General features: G+C 43.2%; 1 protein-coding gene across 2 annotated transcripts in view; it reads right to left on the reverse strand.

The window, feature by feature from the left end:
* LOC136871691 (breast cancer anti-estrogen resistance protein 3 homolog) overlaps window positions 1-16,133 on the reverse strand; it is an 877,056-nt gene that overhangs the window by 28,871 nt on the left and 832,052 nt on the right. For both annotated transcript variants that reach the window (XM_067145201.2, XM_067145202.2), the window contains exon 6: window positions 1,879-2,124. In XM_067145201.2, coding sequence (XP_067001302.1) covers window positions 1,879-2,124 — 246 coding nt within the window. The remainder of the gene's footprint in view (window positions 1-1,878; window positions 2,125-16,133) is intronic.

Consider the following 16,133-nt stretch of genomic DNA (forward strand, 5'->3'; position numbering starts at 1 on the left):
CGGATAGGGGGGTCCTAACCGGCTTGCCGGCGGACACCTCTCGCGGACCAAACACACTACCCCCTGCGGGTAGGGGACGCACATGTAGAATACACCCGCGGTATCCCCTGCCTGTCGTAAGAGCCGACTAACAGGGGCCCAAGGGGCTCTCAACTCGGGAGTGTGGATTGGCGACCACGGGGCCCTTAGCTGAGTCCTGGCATTGTTTCCACTTACTTGTGCAAGGTTCCTCACTTTCGTCTATCCTGTCCGACCGCCCTTGGTCATCTCTTGTTCTTTTCCGACCCCGACGGTATTAGAGCATTCGAGGCCCAGGGAGTTTTTCATTTCACGTCCTTCGTGGCCCTTGCCTTTCTTCGTCCGTTACTTCATCTTTCGAAGTGACGGATCCCTTCGTTCTTCTTTTCTCTCTCTCTTCCCTGTGGGTGGGGGGCGCAGACGAATAATACACCCACGGTATCCCCTGCCTGTCGTGAGAGGCGATTAAAAGGGGCGACCAAGGGATGATTGAGTTAGAACCATGAAACTACTTTTGATTCGTACCATCACGCGGGGAACACCATGGGTTGCCTGTACTTGCGAGTTGTACCACTATATTGGGTACGAAATGGGTTTGTGATTAGTAGCAGCAGAGAGTTGGTTCCCCTGTGGGTTTCCAGTACCCGTCAGTCATACCCATGTGAGCAACACCGCGGGTCTGGGCGTTGCCTGTGAGTTGTACCACTATATGAGCGACACCGTGGGTCTGCGTTGCCTGTGATTAGTACCCACTATGTGAGGAACACCACGGGATGTGTGGCTAGTACACCTAGGTGAGGAACTTCATCGGTTTGCGTTGGCTATGAATGGCGCCATTGTGTGAGAAACACCATAGGTTTTTGCGTTACCTATACGAAGTACAATACTTGTGATTAGTACCATCTTGTGTGGAACACCGTGAGTCTTCGCTGCTTTTGATTAGAACCCCATTATGACAAATACCATGGTTCTACTTTACTCGCGACTTGTACCATTCTGAGGGGCCTTAGATCTGGATTTTGGACCCCTTTAGACATCAAGCATCCTCGATTTAGGATTATGCTTCATGAGTCAGTAATAAATTATCTATGATCTTTTTTGAGTTGGATCCACTCTTTTTTGTTGTTTGCTCGTTTCTTGTTGTTTTTGTTTTTTGGCTTCATGTCCATCCATTCCTTCTTCATGACAATTTTTTTTTATTTTAGTCAGTGGATGATTTTGATTTTTTTTGTTGTCGTTTCATTTCGTACCATTAGGGGCCGATGGCCTCGATGTTAGGCCCCTTTAAACAACAAGCAAAAAAAGTAGATTTCAATGGCTTTTAATGTGTACATTCCTCCTTGCGTGTGCCTAATTTGAAATCTCCTACTTTAATAGTGAACCTTCTGTTTAAAGATTGAGGCTTAGGAATTCGTTCGCTTATAATGTAACAGTAAGAAGTATTTCCTTTCACAATTTTACCCTCTGTAAAGTTAGCTCTACTTTTTTCAACTAAATCAGTGGGTGTTATGGTAAGAGCATAATTTTGAACAGGGGGAATCCAATATGGTGCTAGCCCCGCAGTGTCGGGGATCGGGCCCCGTGTTAGATTCCCGGGCAGGTTAAGGATTTTTACCTGGATCTGAGGGCTGGTTCGAGGTCGACTCAGCCTACGCGATTACAGTTGAGGAGTTATCTGCCGGTGAGATAGCGGCCCCGGTCTAGAAAGCCAAGAATAACAGTCGAAAAGCTCCGTCGACCTGACAACATGGGCTGAGCAGCGGTCGCATGGCAGGCCATGGCAGGTGCACTATAGGACTTAGTTTTTGAAATCTGGCATGTAGTTCAATTAGTAGCACTGTAAGTGTGACATTGACTTACCTTGTTGATGACGAAGTGCAGGCTCTGCCCCTTACAGCGGGTTGTCAACACGAAGTTGCCAGGTTGAGAGGTACAGTCCCGAACCAAGAAGTCTCCATCACGTTCTACGATCTCCTCAGCTCTCTGACGTGGTATAGCACCGTGGTACCAAGCGTGGGACCGAAGGTCTCTAGAGTCAAGACTGAGCTCCCATTCCAAGGCCTTCTTCAGCTGCGCCGGGTCGGCGTTCGGGTCAGGCGTCGCCTCCTGCATAAAACAGACAACCACAGAAATATAAGGGCAAATGCATCAAGTTACCACATCACACATGGGACAATATATTATACAAACTGATTACAACACTGAACTATGTACAACGGAAAACAGCACATTAATTTGATGCATCACAGCATGAAAGTACGTCTCTCTCTCTTTAATCTTCACCGTTTCGCATATAACACCAACTGTCCTCTACTAAAGCAGTTCTTAACATCTACTTCCCTGGAGGAGTACGCAAGGAGCTCAGATCACGCACTCATGTGTCTAGCAATCAGATATATGTATGCTTCTTAGAGAGTTGCCTTAGTCTCTACTTTTGATTTTGGATTCTTTAGATTCTTGTAGTCTAAAATAATAAATAGGCTTAATGATTTATTTTCTTATTTATTATGTAATGCATGTTTTAATTCTATAGATTTGGTATCTGTATTTCAATTAATCTAATTTAATATTATAAACATGTTGTTAGTGTGTTCATAAACCTGTATATTATTAAAGGAAGACGCTACATAATACGGCTTTTCACGCTCAGTGGCACGTAAATTATCAATAAATTCCTTTCAATTAAATTCAATTCTCTCTGTGTACAGTGCAACCTCGATAAATGGAACTTCCTTTATTCAAAATTTTGATAACTTGTAATACATTTTACTTCCTGAAGAGACTTGCTATACTTGTACATGTATCTCACTAAGTCGAGTCTGTAGAACTAGAATGTTTAAATGTCCCGAATATTAAGCTCCGTCTCCAGTTCCACAGTTCTTCCTTGATATGTGGCAAGGAGCAAATTTTCCTTTCAAACTCATGCTCACGTCACCGGGATATGAATTTTCCTACATACTACCAAATATTGTTGTATCTTCTCCCTCCAGAATTTTCACATTCTAAGATCAAAATCTCCCATCAAAGTCCCTCGGAAGCTACGGTCCTATGAGATGGATAATGGATAATATTACTACATTCGCTGTCTCTTATATCAGACTGATCTAATGAAATTGAGTGAGCAACGCTCCAACTCTTACACTAAGATCAAAACCCTTCTATCCGAACGAGTTGGCCGCGTGGTTAGGGTCAAGCAGTTCTGACCTTTCATTGGCGGGACAGTGGGTTCGGCTCCAAACGTCGGCAGTCCTGAAGATGGTCTACCGTAGTTTCCCATTTTCACACCAGTCAAGTAATTGAGTGTAAGGCCGCTACCTTCCCAATACTAGCCCTTTCCCATACTTACGTCGCCGAAATCCTTCGATGTGTTAGTGCGAAGTTAAACAAGTAGCAAGAAATCCTTGTAAGAGTCGGAAATCGAACCAGGAGCCTCAGGGTAACGTATAGAATTCGCTCCTTCCACAAAGGGCTGCCTTCTGAGTCTACCGAGTGTATAAAATTCCGATGTATTTTTAATCACTAGTGCACAACGCCGTGCTGACCCTATAGGTTTTCTGTGGCACTCGGAAAGATAAAGATTATAGCCGGGAAGGAAGCCACCACGGCATTTGCCTGGTGTGAAAATGGAAAACATAGCAAAACCATCTTCTTGACTGCCAATGATTGGATTCAAACCCACCACAAGCAAACTTATACCTCAGCGGCCAGTACTGAGGAATTAACTCGCTCGGGCATTCACAGGGTAATCAAGTTCTAACCTCGAAACGAAAGAACCACCAAACACAGCAGTTTACGATGGCTGGGCACGCTATTCCTGTCTGGACGACATCCGATTAGTGTGCAATTTAGTCTACCGGTATTGATATCAACGTTTTTCATATTTTCAAGGTGAGATACATTAGATAGGAATACATAGTTCTTAGAGGTGGTGTTTCCTGCTATTTTTGAGGCAAAATAGCATGATTAGAAGCCTCTATTGAGGAGAATAATGAAATAAAAGGCCCGACAACTCGAAGATTCAGTGAATAGGATACAGGAATAGAACAATCATAAAAAGCAGGAAATATAAAAGAACACAGAGCCCTAGCAACTCGACATATTGAGGATAAGAGTGACGAGCAGATCGAACAAAAAGATAAAAGAGAGGATTCTGGCAGAAGTACGTAGATCATTATCTCCTTTAGCTGGATCCTCATGGTGGTAAATTCACAGCCTTGGAAACCCCCCAGGCGCACATAGGACTAATTATTTGGCGACTAATGCGGGTCCTCCCGTGATACAGACAAACTGGCTGGATTAGCCCATACAGCGCTCCTGGCTGAGGAAAGATGCAACACGTCCACCATGTTTTTAGAGGAACTCATCAGCTGTTGTTTGTCAACAAGCAAAGAAGCCTAATTCACGTTCTGCGTATTCCACGAATAGGGCGGGAAAAGAAAAGAAATATACGTAGTAGAGTCATTAAGTTCGTGGACTGGCCGTCTAGTGTCGCTGTGGTTCCTACAGCGGGGAGTTTGCACCGCAGGATGTTGTCGCGACAGTTCTTCGATAGTCCTAATAAGAGGCAGTTGTGTGCATACAGTGTAAGAAGAACTACGATCTCCGTTTTGAAGGGTAGTTGAATGTCAGTGGCGGAACTGGAGAATGTCGTAGTTTCAGCAACGGGCAAATTTCACGTTCTACCAAAAATTACGCAAATCCGCTATCGAAACGTTTGAGACGACCAAGTAGAAATCGCCCGGATCACCACGATGGGAAAAAAAGACGCGAAAAGACAGGTCAAAAGACTATGTGATCCTTGAACTGTTAGCGCAAGTCCACGAACATATTGACTGTAGTACGTGCATAGGCGTACATTGTGTTGCCTACACTGTAGGCGCCAGTCCAGAAACTTACTGTCTAGGTAGTATATATTATAAGAGAGTAGAACTATTTCTTACTCCGAATACATTAACTTCTGTTCCATATCTATTTAAAATGGTAACTATGCAAAATAATACAGCGGCTACCCATTGCCAGGTTTCCTTTACGGACAAGGTCGGCTGTACCGGTGGCCACGGCTAAACCGTAGCTCGACAGCTCTGCAGTCCAACCAACCAACACAGCAGAGTATGTCGAAGCTCTGTACATTTAATCAAGGCATATCTATCAGGGATAATACTACAGGATAAGAATCTGTTTTTAAAATCCAGAGGAAGCTAGAGTTTACGTATAATGACTCAGTATGTGGCATGCAGACAATTATTTAAGGAATATTTAAGCAGCCAGATCACAACCCCCACGACATCCCCTGCCTGCCGTAAGAAGTAACTAAAGGGGCCTCAGCGGCTCTCAACTTGGGAGAGTGGGTTAGCGACCACGGAGCGCTAAGATGAGCCCTGGCATTGATTCCGCATACCTGCGCCAGGATTCTCACTTCATCCATCCTATACGACCTTCCTTGGTCAACTGTTGTTATTTTCCGACCCCAACTGTATTAGTTCCGAGGCCTGAAGTGTCTTTCATTTTCACGCCCTTCGTGGCCCTTATATTTCCTTGACTACAATCAATGGCAATTTACAGCCTGTTTCCAATCATTCGGTCGGGTCAGGAATGGAATGGATGAAGCACCCATCTAACGACGAGGATAGGAATTGTACCGACTGCCGAAGCCTGTCGCACTCCTCTGCGTCAATGATTAATGAATGGTAGATGCAATGAAGTCCACCTCTGTGGTGTAGTGGTTAGTGTGATTAGCTGCCACCCCCGGAGGCCCGGGTTCGATTCCCGGCTCGGCCACGAAATTTGAAAAGTGCTACGAGGGCGGCAAAGGGGTCCACTCAGCCTCGGGAGCTCAACTGAGTAGAGGTGGGTTCGATTCCCTCCTCAGCCTTCCTGGAAGTTGTTTTCCGTGGTTTCCCACTTCTCCTCCAGGCAAATGCCGGGAAGGTACGTAACTTAAGGCCCCGGCCGCTTCCTTCCCTCTTCCTTGCGTGTTTTTTCCAATCTTCCCATCCCCGGGAAGGCCCCTGTTTAGCATAACACGTGAGGCTGCCTGGGCGAGGTACTGGTCACTCTCCCCAGTTGTATCCCCCGACCCAATGTCTCACGCTCCAGGACACTGCCCTTGAGGAGGCAGAGGTGGGATCCCTCGCTGAGTCCGAGGGAAAAACCAACCCTGGAGGATAAACAGATTAAGAAAGGAGAAAGACGAAATGAAATGATATTGGAGAGTGTAGCTGGAATGAAAGATGACAGGGAAAACCGGAGAACCGCCTCCACTTTGTCCAGCACAAATCTCACATGGTGTGACCGGGATTTGAACCACGGAACCCGGCGGTGAGAGGCCGGAGCGCTGCCACCTGAGCCATGGAGACTACTCTTTCTTTGGTCGATACCTTCATTTTTCGGAGTGTCAGATCCTTTTCATTTTCTCTCTTTAATTCGTGTTCTGCCTAAATGCCTAGATGTACTTCCTCTTAAAACAATAACCACCACCATCCTGATCGCAAGTGTAACACAAGGAATAAAAATGCATTAAATGTAATATGTACGGACTCTCGCTGTGTGTAAAGTGTCCATGTTATAAGCATGTACGTTGAGTCCTCAGCCTAAGGATTGTTGGAACTTCAATAGATCTGCCGTCAGCTGTCATAAGCAGCCTAGGTGTCACTGAAGATTTGTACGAGGGAAATAAGGAGTGAGAGAGTTTCTGGTTGCTTTCCTCATCGGGTCAGAAGGTGCTGCCAACTCTGTTAAACCTACTGAAATGCGAGCCCAAGGGGCTCTGAATTTTGGAGCGTGGGTTGGCGACCACGGGGCCCTCAGCTGAGTCCTGGTATTGCTTCCACTTACTTGTGCCAGGCTCCTCACTTTCATCTATCCTATCCGACCTTCCTTGGTCAACTCTTTATTTCCCGACCCCGACGCTATTATGTTTGCGAAGGTCAATCGACCAGAGATTCCATCTATAAAGTTGTGTAATACTAACATACCATTCATGTCATCAGTAAAAGTCCTAGGCGTTACTTTCGATGATGACATGTCATGGAAAACGCATATTACGAACATCACTCAGATAACATTCTCTGCATTGCACATGCTGCGCGCGTATAAATACTTATTTCCTGAAAAACTCAAAAAAATACTGGTAGAAGCTTTGGTTTTTCCTCATTTCGACTATTGTGACGCGATTTATAGAGACGCTCGGGGCAAGTTTTTGAGCAGATTACAACGTGGTCAAAATGCATGTGTGAGATACGTCTGTAACCTACGGTACTATGACCACGTAACTCCTTCATATAACCACCTACCTTGGCCCCGACTAGAAATCCGTCGCACTGTGCACACCCTATGCCATCTCCATAAAATCCTTCATATTTCACCTTACTTCATATTTCAAATATCTATCCTCTTATCACAGTCTTAACACCAGATCTGCTAATAATTCCATCCTTGCTTTACCTAGCCATAGAACTGCCATCTACGATAAATCATTCACAGTAATTGCCTGCCGTGAGTGGAACGTCCTTCCCGAAAATATCAGGGAGTTAAGCTCTATTCGCACTTTCAAGGAAGCACTTTGGAGACATTTTATGCACCAGTAAGGATCATCTGTAAACTTGATGCTGCTACTTACAATCATTCTATTGTTATGGATGTCCTGGTAGAGAGTCTAAAATTCTTATCCGATTTGTTTTTAAAATCAAATTTTATGTACTGCCTCTTTTTTTTACATGTAGGATATTAGTTTTAGGAATGTATCCTTTTATTATATCTGATTTATTTCATCTTAATGTAATCTCACCATCTTTGTATTATTAATTTTGTATTAGATCCAGTTATTGTAAGTAATACAATGTAATATATGTATATTTAAGTTCCTGGTTATATGGAAGAGAAGGCCTGAAGGCCTTAATCTTGCCAGGTAAAATAAAACATTACTAAACTAAACTAAACTATGTAAATTGGCTATGGGTTCACTGACAGCAGCCCAATAGATGGTCTCTCGTGGGATACCGAGCTCCATAGCTACAGTCGCTTAAGTGCGGCCAGTATCCAGTATTCGGGAGATAGTGGGTTCGAACCCCACTGACGGCAGCCCTGAAGATGGTTTTCTGTGGTTTCCCATTTTCACACCAGGCAAATGCTGGGGCTGTACTTTAAATAAGGCCACGGCCGCTTCCTTCCCAGTCCCAGCCCTTTCCTGCCCCATCGTCGCCATAAGACCTAGCTGCGTCGCTGCGACGTAAAAGCCAATAGTAGATCTTTCGTGGTTCCCTATTTTCAAACTCGGCAAATGCTGGGAATGTTCCTCAAATAAGGTCACGGGTACTACCTTTCCTATTCCGTTGTCGTCACCAAACACTTCATGAGTTTCTGCAACGTTTCCTTCCTTCCTTCCTTCCCTCCTTCTTTCTTTCTTTCTTTCTTTCCTTTTTCTGTTCACATTTTATCCCCAAATAAATCAAAGTAATCTCCCTACAGGCCATGAAGGCCCTTGGAGGGTTGGAAGGTAAAGGCTTTCACTATCCGCAACCTCGGCACTAGATGGGGTAGAGCTGTTGGTTCTATGCCCGGCCGCCTTTGCCCCCAGGAATTAAGCTGGTACTCAGTTTTGGTGTAGGCTGAGTGAAGCTCAGGGCCATGTGAATCTCCGAAAGTGGAAATCTCGTTTCTTAAATTTTACGACTTCCTGGCGTGGATTCGAACCCACATCCTTCCGAACGAACCGAGCACGCCTTTACCACATCGGCCAAGCAGCCCCTAATTATTTTATCCCATTTTATTATTATTATTATTATTATTATTATTATTATTATTATTATTATTATTATTATTATTATTATTATTATTATTATTATTATTAAGTGGCCTCATTAACTCATTGACTTGGCTGTTGGGTTTCCATCCGGACTACTCGTCCGTATCCCAGTAGATTTTGGGTTGGAATTTTCTCCGGAAAATCACATTGCTTCTGTAAGGGCATCCGGCCTTAAAATCACGACCAAAACAAAAAGATAGCTGATTGGCTCAAGTAACCTCAGGTATATCTGGGTTAATCTAAATAATATTCATCATAATCATCATCATCATCATCATCATCTTTGTAATTAACATCGTTATCGAGGTGGCCATTAAGATAGAGTGTAAGGACTCGATTCTCATGAGAATGCAGTGCTAATCTGGCAACACAGGCAATATCCGGTTAATTCTGCTGAACATTCAAGATTTGTACGAAGATCAACTTTCAGTTTCTTGATGACAAACGCGTGTTACGATGCTAGAGTGCTCGGCTGAATGAGAATTGCGCGTCCATGATAAGAACTACGTTCGTGATATTTTGCTCGGCCATCCCGGATAGCGCTTTGGATCGGGTTTTCGTTTTTCCCCCTTTCTCTCTTTTTTTTTGGGGGGGGGTAAGCTTTCATTCCTGCCCTGAAGGTGGAGGCAGGCCGGCTAGTAGGGAACACCTACTCTATGGCCAAGATATGATTTTCCCCGGTCTCACATTATGATCATCTTATGAAACATGATTTCACCCAAAATCTCTCTTCATGGTCTGCTCAAATTATCAAGCAAGAAGATTCACAAACAATACTACGACAAAATGATAGTTAAAGATCACCGGTGGATTTTTGAAACAGATAGCAAAGCAGTATTATCTTTAAAATGAAAATCCATTGAAAATCCACAGACTGTTTCCAGTCATTTGACCGGGTCAGGAATGGAATGAATGAAGCCCCCATCTAGCGGCGAGGATAGGAATTGTGCCGGCTGCCGAAGCCTGTCGCACTCCTGACAGATGAAATGATATTGCAGTGTGTTGCTGGAATGAAAGATGACATGGAAAACCGGAGTACCCGGGAGAAAAGCCCGTCCCGCCTCCGCTTTGTCCAGCACAAATCTCTCATGGAGTGACCGGGATTCTACTGTAACCACGGATCCCAGGGGTGAGAGGCCGGCACGCTGCCGCCTGAGCCACGGAGGCTGTTTACCTCTAAAATAATGATGATAAATATATAGATCAGTCCGCCTCTGTGATGTAGTGGTTAGTGTGATTATCTGCCACCGCCGGAAGCCCGGGTTGGATTCTCGGCTCTGCCACGAAATTTGAAAAGAGGTACGAGGGCTGGAATTAGGTTCACTCAATCTTGGGAGGTCAACTGAGTAGAAGGGGGGGGGGGGGGCGGCGATTCCCACCTCAGCCATCAACGAAGTAGTTTTCCGTGGTTTCCCACTTCTCCTCCAGACAAATGCCGGGATGCTACCTAACTTAAGGCCACTGCCATTTCCTTCCCCATTTCCTGCCAATCTTCCCATTCCCCTCCCCACCCCCCTAAGGCCTCTGTTCAGCATAGCAGGTGAGGCTGCCTCAGCAATGCACTGGTCCTTCTCCTCAGTTGTATCTCACGCTACAGGGCACTGCCCTTTAGGCAGTAGAGGTGGGATCCCTCTATAAGCCAGAGGGGAAAACCAACCCTGCAGGGTAAGCGGATTAAGAAAGAAATGAAAATTATAAAGATATAGATCAGCGGCGGATATTCGGAAAAGCCGATAATTTCAAGAAGTACATCATGTAAGTCTAAAGGCCCGAGTGGGATGTCAACGCGATTCGGGTTGCGCACTTGTGAGATGATTGTATTTATTTTTGTGATATCTGAAACCACTCCGTTTTCAGTTTCAATTCAATGAATTAGTTTCTTCAGTCTGCCGAAACTAATTTTCAATAAATATATTTATAAAATACTTGGAAAAGAAAACAACATAATTTTACCTGAAAAACAAACACCTCAATTGAAATGAAATGGCGTATGGCTTTTAGTGCCGGGAGTGTCCAAGGACATGTTCGGCTCGCCAGGTGCAGGTCTTTTGATTTGACTCCCGTAGGCGACCAGCGCGTCATAATGAGGATGAAGTGATGATGAAGACGACACGTACACCCAGCCCCCGTGCTAGCGAAATTAACCAATGATGGTTAAAATTTCCGACCCTGCCGGGAATCGAACCCAGGACTCCTGTGGCCAAAGGCCAGCATACTAACCATTTAGCCATGGAGCCGGACAATTAAAATACAATGGCATGTTTCGTTCTTCAAAGAACATCATCAGATTCTTTCGAATCAGACTCAATATTTAGAAATTTATAAATATGTACGTTCATTTCTGTTGTTTCTTTATCGGTTATAATACTGTTATCATATGTTTTCTCTTACAGATAGTTTACTAATCTACCGGGCGAGTTAGCCGTGTGGTTAGGGGCGCACGGCTGTGAGCTTGTATCCGGGTTCGAATCCCACTGTCAGCAGCCCTGAAGATGGTTTTCCGTGGTTTCCCATTTTCACACCAGGCAAATGCTGGGGCTGTACCTTAATTGAGGCCACGGCCACTTACTTCCAACTCCTAGGCCTTTCCTATCCCATCGTCGCCATTAGACCTATCTGTGTCGGTGCGACGTAAAGCCACTACCAAAAAAAAAAGTTTATTAATCTATTTGTTTAAAATTAGATTCGGCAGACTAAGAACCTACCTGTTATAAATTGGCTGTGAGCTTGCATTCGGGAGAGTGTGGGTTCTAATCCCAGTGTCGGCATCCCTGGAGATGATTTTCTGTGGTTCCCCATTTTCACATCGGGAAAATGATGGGGCTGTACTTACCTAAATTTAGCACTTTTACAGCGTCACAGAAAACCTTCGATATGTTAGTGCGGCGTTAACACTCTAGCAAAAATAAAATGAAATAAAATACGAACCCTCCGAAAATAAGATCAACAGATAGGTAAAAAGAAAGATTAGAATCTGCTCCTAATTTACCAGAGAGCCTTTTGGGAAGACGAATGGATTTTTCTCTTAAATTGACTTTCTTTTCTATGTTACGTAGATTAGCGAGCATACAATTATAATATAAGATCGCGAGTATATTGCCTGATTTACGGTGCTGTCAATAATTAATACAAATAAGTAAAATTACATATACAAACATGGTAAATTATGTGAAGGCACCAAACTCACTGTGGTGTAGGTGAAGACCACCTTCGACCTGCCGCGTTCCACGTCGAACAGGACGATCACGTTCCCTGTCTCTGCATTCATAGCTAAGTAATGCTGACTGAACAAAGTGATACGACCTGAGAGTCACGTGGATACAGGAAACTCTGTGACAAGTATCAAATTGCTGCGACCTTGCAATTAAGACTCTCTGTCGAGGAATGATTCCTGTCGCGATATCTTTCTCTAGGCTTTCTTCTCCGAGTAAGTGTGTAGGCTATAGCAAAACAACTCGAAAATACGTTGTCTAGTCTTGGTTCGCCTCTATGGTGTAGTGGTTAGTGTGATAAGCTGTCACCCCGGAGGCCCGGGTTCAATTCCCGGCTCTGCCACGAAATTTTAAAAAGTGGTGGGAGGACTGGAACGAGATCCACACAGCCTCGGGCGGTCAAATGAGTAGAGGGAGTTCGATTATTACCACCTCAGCCATCCTCGAAGTTGTTTTCCGTGGTTTCTTAATTCTCCTACAGGCAAATGCCGAGATGGTACCTAACTTAAGGCAACGCCCGCTTCCTTCCCTCTTTCTTGTCTATCCCTTCTGATCTTCCCATCTCCCACAAGGCTCCTGTTCAGCATAGCAGGTGAGGCCGCATGGACGAGGTACCGGTCGTCCTCCCCAGTTGTATCCCCCGACCCAATGTCTCACGCTTCGGGACACTGCCCTTGAAGTGGTAGAGGTGGGATCCCTCGCTGAGTCCTAGGGAGAAACCAACCCTGGACGGTAAACGGATTAAGAAAGAAAGAAAGAAAGAAAGAAAGAAAGAAAGAAGTGTAGTCCATTTTCTGCATCTCATATTATCATCACGAATAGCTCACGTATATGCACTGTAAATGAATACCAAAGTACAGGGATGACAGGTTTTTTGAGAAGGGAGCTTCGTCACAATTTCTTACTGTTGTTAAACTGCAATTCTACCGTGACCCTGGAGGGGCTACGTTTGAAGCTGCTTTACGTCTTGTATAATAAAAAATAAAAAATGAACGGCAATCAGCTTCATAGTTCCGCATTAGACTCAATTTAGCTCAAAATAAAAAACAGCCAACCTGGAAGGAGTGAAAGAAAAAACAATCAACAATAATTAGAACAGCGTCAAGAAGTCAATCATTTTTTAAAAACCTTTTAACTGGAAGACAAACAGATATTTTTAGTGTAACAGAGTTGAAACTTTTAACACTATTCCAATGAATAGATATAGTTTTTTAAGTAAGCTAACTATGTATTCATCCTGTCTCATTTCATCAACCCATTAACCCCCACATTGTTTGAACATCATTTAACTTATATTCAAATAGTTTTTAAGAGGAACAGTGTACCTGAAAATAATGTACTCAGAAACTTAGCGATTTACCTAAGCTTAACAACAGCTAAGGGGGCTCATACACCGCTCATAGCCATCTCTGCATTGTTACGATTCAAAACTCTCTCTGGGTTATTATTTGAAGTAACGGCATGAAATTTTGTAAACCAACAAAAGAGATCTTGTAATTGTGTCTAACATCCATGAACTTAATTTTTTTAGTAGTATGATGAAAATATTTACAAAGAAAAAATTACCCCACTTTTTATGATAACATCTCACAAAAACACTATTTTGGAAAAACTACTCATGGTGTTAGTTTGAATTTTGTTTTCTGTGTAGAAAACAACATGTAGCCGAGGATAAACTAGTAAGAATGCTGTGAGACTATTACTAACATTTCTACACATTTTTAAGTTTCAGTTAGGTATAAATTGTGTTTTTCCCTCATATATCTATCAATATTTCATTGATTTTCAAATTGTTTGTAATTATCTTAGTATATCCTCTAGAACCTGTAGAGAGTAATGTACTTGCAAAGTTTCATGTAATTTGAGCAGTAAATATGAGAGTTATCATGTTTTTTGTAACTAAATTAACAACTTTTGGGGAATCAGCTATAAAAGTAAAACAACAAAAACTGCTTCCGTACTTCATTAAAATGCTCCAGAAGAGTATGTTGTGCCCTCCTTCTCGATGTTTTTGTTGTACTGTTCGAGTCTTAGCCTTCTTCTTGTCCTCCTTGCCTCTTTAGTGGACTCACGAAGACGCTTTTCTGCTGACCTCACCCTTTTAAAATCAAGTTGACCCAGTGCACTCCTAGCATGTTTCCCAACACAAACATCCAGATGTTTCAGTATTTCTAATTTACTGATATTCCCATCATTGAAAGAAGCTACTGCACCAGCAGCAGCAATTCTGACTATCTTGTGACCACTATTACTGGTTTTGGGGCACATGACCATTCCTTGTTGTTAAAAGATTCGTTCGCATTTTGTGTGCGACCTTTCAGGCACCTTCGCAGAAGTTCTGTAGTTACTAGGTATTTGAAAATCGGCTTTACCTCCATCATAATGCTCATTGGGATTGAGTGGGGATGCCTGTATTGCACTTCAGCTCCTTCTGCCTCAGCTCGACGATAACCACACCATGAATCAAGGCCTGATGGGCACATCCAGTGTTGTGGTTGAGTATCAGTTGAAGATTCATGATACCATATGGCCCAGATAGCTTTCCTCATTTTGTTAACATCATCCTTGTTTTCCCTGATGGCATTTCCGTAATACAGTTGCAGTTTATCAATAATAACATCTGTTAATCTACCAGTACCACCAATACCTTTGCCATCACTAAGTTTCTTCCCTGACCACTTCTTCTTCAAGTTTCTGAGCCTGGTACCCATTCTTTTTTGAACGTGGCCCACACATTCAACTATTCTTATATGGATATCTGGACCGTATTGCATAGAATCATGCACTACCTTGAAGCTTTTGGTGTCTCCGTCCCCAATGTACTCAGTATACTTGACATTATAATTTTGCTCTGACCTGTTGAATATTTCTTGAAGTGCATTACATTTCATGCTCGCAGCACTCCCCTGGTGGTTTGCTGAGCAAACACGTGTATGTTTTTCAACCTTTGCCTTATGTTCTGGACCTTACAGTGCCCGTTTCAACTGCACGCACACCTTACAATATGAAGACTTGACTTGAAAATCAATCACCTTGACACTTTCTGCTCCAATTACAGACACAATATCATATCGTGACATATACCCTCTAGTTTTCCAACTTCCATCCCCAGAAACAGTGATTTCTCGTCTTGATGGGTCATCAGATAGACCTATTTCCTCTTCCACAGCTTTCTTCATTGACTCGTTGGCCACAGACATTGTTGCACTAAGAATTCTGTTAACAATCAGAGTATATGTCAATGAAAGTCTGTTTCGAGAGTATATGTCGTCTGTTTTACTTGTGGCGGCAAGTCCATTATACCACAAAACATCTGTATATTTGTTAAACCCTGCCCGAGACACCTCATGGAATAAACTATTCAGAAGAGTATGTTGTGCCCTCCTTCTCGAGGGCACATTGTATTTACTTCTTGGAGAACTTAAGAACTGCTTCTTAGCTTCACAGACAGCACATTGAAAATTAAATGTACTTGCTAAACCCTGCACTGAAGTTTCAACTAAAGTGATCTCATTATGACACACTTTACAACTTACATATTCTCTGACAGCTTTCATCAAACTGGGAAGATGGATAATTCTGTACCCTACATCACTGTTACACTCACTGTCGTCAGGATGTAATGATGAACACGGGCTAACATCTAAACCTAGCTTCCTAGCAGAAGCACTTTTAGGTGTTTCAGAACTGTTGGGATAATTTTCATCACCCTAACGTTTTGAATACCGATTAACGTGAAAAGTTCTTCTTTTACAACGAGCTACGCTCCCTTTGTTATTCATAACGCACCAATATCTCACAGACAGCACAAATCAAAGCAACTTAGCACCATGTGACTGGTAAATCAAAACAAACAATACCCAGTCGCCAAGGAGTAATTAAGAAAGTAACCTTCTACTCCATGGTTAAAAGAACATCTCCATGGCAACCAGAACATACAGCAGCCATTGTTAGTCCAACAAGATTGAAACGATGCACTGAAAAATTTACTGAAAAATATATCTGCTTGTCACGCCACGCCCACTCAGCTGACAGAACAGTACATAGTATTATTAAAACTGCAATAACTCAGCGAATTATGAATATTTTTGAATAAAACT

The sequence above is a fragment of the Anabrus simplex genome, chromosome 4 (assembly GCF_040414725.1).
Source record: "Anabrus simplex isolate iqAnaSimp1 chromosome 4, ASM4041472v1, whole genome shotgun sequence".
Taxonomy (NCBI): domain Eukaryota; kingdom Metazoa; phylum Arthropoda; class Insecta; order Orthoptera; family Tettigoniidae; genus Anabrus; species Anabrus simplex.